The sequence below is a fragment of the Vollenhovia emeryi genome, unplaced genomic scaffold, assembly GCF_000949405.1.
Source record: "Vollenhovia emeryi isolate VEMERY1.0 unplaced genomic scaffold, V.emery_V1.0 DF939948.1, whole genome shotgun sequence".
NCBI classification, from domain to species: domain Eukaryota; kingdom Metazoa; phylum Arthropoda; class Insecta; order Hymenoptera; family Formicidae; genus Vollenhovia; species Vollenhovia emeryi.
Window position 1 is genome coordinate 7,138 of NW_011966418.1, and position 3,304 is coordinate 10,441.

The 3,304-nt window shown below is 47.7% G+C and overlaps 1 protein-coding gene across 1 annotated transcript; it reads left to right on the top strand.

Annotated features, from left to right (window-relative positions):
* The first annotated feature begins 162 nt into the window (after nucleotides 1-162).
* On the top strand, nucleotides 163-1,410 carry LOC105556536. Its single transcript, XM_012003633.1, has one exon. It carries the CDS (start codon nucleotides 163-165, stop codon nucleotides 1,408-1,410), a length of 1,248 nt encoding a protein of 415 aa, XP_011859023.1.
* The last annotated feature ends 1,894 nt before the right edge of the window (nucleotides 1,411-3,304 follow it).

Sequence of the window (3,304 nt, forward strand, 5' to 3'; positions counted from 1 at the left end):
CCTCAACCCACGCAAGAAACGGGATCCAGCCTGCAGGCCGCCTCACATCCACTAAGAGCGGGTCTTCCAAGTTAGCCGAGGGAGAAACGTGTTCAACCATACTCGACAGGCGGTAAGAGTAAGTCATTCGTTCCTAACATTTACATTCCGTCGCATGCCGAGATGGCGGACAAAATCAAATTCCTCGTTCAGAAACGAACTTCCCTGAAATCCCAAATAACTAATTTAGCCAATATCGTCGAAGGGGGGAAAATCGATAACGCGACGTTAAGGTTGCGAAACGAGCGTTTAACGCAATTATATCGGGCCTTCGAAGAGCATAACGATGAACTCGCGGTATTAGATCCTAACGCGAATCATCGGGTCGAGTTCGAGGGTATCCAGGAGCGGTTTTATGGCTTGGCGGGAAAAATTGAGAGTATTTTACGTCCGAGAGATACGTCCGAACCGAGCACCAGCGTATCAAGCGAGGAGGTGCGGCGCGGTGACATCGTACCGCCGGTCGAGAAACGGCGGATTAAACTGCCCGAAACGCCGTTACCGAAATTTGATGGTAGATTCGAGGGGTGGTTATCATTTAAAAATGCGTTTTACAGTATGATAGGCTCGCGAACGGACCTCGCGGAAATAGACAAATTGCATTACCTTAGATCGGCGTTAACTGGCGAAGCCGCGAACAAGATTAGGATCTTCGAAACTGACGGGATTAATTATGCCAAGGCCTGGAGCTTATTAGAACGGTCATATGAGGTCAAGAGGATCTTGATATCGCGGCATCTCTCTCTGTTACTAAATCTGCCCGCGCTAGACAAGGAAACAACGAACGGGTTGTCCAGGCTCGCGGACGACGCGCAACAACACGTTGCATCTCTAAGCTCTTTGGGAATTTCGGTCGGGCACGAGATGATCGTACATTTGCTAGAGACCAAGCTACCGAGGGTAACGTTGGAAAAATGGGAGGCGACTCTCGAAAGAGACGAGTTTCCAGAGCTCGAGCAGATGTACGAGTTCTTATATAAAACCGCGGTTTGCGTCTCGAAGCGCGAGAGAGCGAAGGTAACCGACACGGAGGGAAGCAGGGGAGAACCCCTGAGCAAAAAAAGACGAAATCAACCCTCGAATCAAGCGTTTGTCGTGAGCGCGGCGCGTAATTGCATAGCATGCAAAACGAGGCGACATCCCTTGTATCTATGCGACAAATTCAAACAATTACCTGTACCTAAGCGTATCGAAACGGTGAGAAACGCGAAGGTTTGTTACAACTGCTTGCGCTCACATAGAGACAGTCCCTGCAAACTCTCGAATTGTACAATTTGCCAAAGGAAACATAACACTCTTTTGCATTTAGACAAATATCCGGTTACGAATCAAGCTTCCACTTCTAAGACCATAGATACACTGACCGCATGACTAGCCGAGTCGATTAATACAGCAAAGGTAAATCATTCGATGATGTCATACACACCCGCACCACAATTACTGGCGAGTGCCGTGGTATATATCCGAGATCGCGAGCGTAATCCGATAAAGTGCCGCGCCTTGTTAGACACTTGTGCCACAGCAAATTTTATTTCGGAATCCATTTTGAAGCGCTTGAACGTTCATGTAAGCAAAGGCGCGTTGTCTGTTGGCATGATTAATGACGTAAATACAGAATCGAGAGGTATGGTACGGATTACTATGCAATCCTTACACGATAACTATCGCAGGGATCTTACGTGCCTAGTGATTCCGGTTATTGCCGATTTAATTCCTTCAGAAGTCTTTCCAAGAGAAACGGTCAAATTGCCACCAAACGTTAGATTGGCGGATCCAAATTTCCACCTGCCACGCGCGGTTGATTTGCTGATTGGTTCAGGGCTCACCTTGTCTCTGTTCTCCGTCGGACAGATCAACTTATCGCGTGAAGATCACGATCTGTATTTGCAGAAAACGCGACTCGGATGGGTAGTGGTAGGTGGTGTACCGTCGCAAGTTCCTTCCAAATCTACGTGTTACATGACGAATCTCGAGAATCAGTTAAATAAATTTTGGGCAATTGAAGAAGTCAGGGAAGGTAAAGTAAAATCAGACGAGCAAATCGATTGTGAAACGCACTTCGAAGGGACGGTATCTCGCGATCTCGACGGGCGTTACAAGGTTCGCTTACCGTTTCGCAAAACAAACACGCGACTAGGGGAATCGCGTTCCATCGCGCTGAAACGTCTATTGTCGCTGGAGCGTAAACTCAATTCAAACGCGGCGTTAAGAAACGAGTACGCGCGAGTAATCGAGGAGTATTTGGCCCTCAATCATACGTCAGCAATAGAGGATCCTGATGACGACGGTTATTATCTGCCGCACCACGCGGTAATCAAGGAAGCGAGTAACACGACTAAGGTGCGAGTAGTGTTCGACGCCTCCGCGAAAACGAGCAACGGAATATCGTTGAACGACGCGTTAATGGTAGGACCTACAATTCAAGACACGTTGTTCTCGCATTTAATTCGATTCCGCACATATAACTATGTCGTCACGGCGGACATCGAAAAGATGTATCGGCAGGTGTTATTGCACGAGGATGATCGCCGTTATCAGAGATTCCTCTGGCGCGTAGATGGTAGAATTAAGACGTTTCAGCTTAACACGCTTACGTTCGGTGTTTCGCCTTCTCCCTTCCTCGCGATTCGAGTTTTACAGAAACTCGCGGAGGATGAACGTCACGCGTATCCTCGGGCGGCCGAGATTCTAACCACCCATCTGTATGTGGACGATTTGTTATCCGGCGCTGATACGATTCTTGAGGCGCGCGCCGTCCGTGACGAAATGATTGCGTTACTGAACCGGGGTGGTTTCTCCATAAGGCAATGGGCATCCAACGACGAGCGCGTTATTAACGATTTAGCCTCCAACGCGTTGCACACTAATCTCGTGTTAAACGTGGATCGTTCCGTGAAGACGTTAGGCGTAACGTGGAATACGCGAGACGATCAAATGCGTTATGCGGTGCGTCCGATCGAAATTACTCAAAGGTTGACAAAACGAAACATATTATCGGAAATTGCAAAGATTTTCGATCCAATAGGATTACTCGGTCCAATTATTCTATACGCTAAAAGGCTGATGCAAGACATATGGCGTTCCGGTTTACAGTGGGACGAATCTGTCCCGCAAGGCATATACACGGAGTGGAAGGAATTTGTTCGACAATTAGAGTCAATAAATCACTTTACTTTTGAACGTAAATTGCTAATAAATGACTATCACGATGGTCAAATACACGGATTCTGTGATGCCAGTAGTGTCGGCTACGGTGCATGCTTGT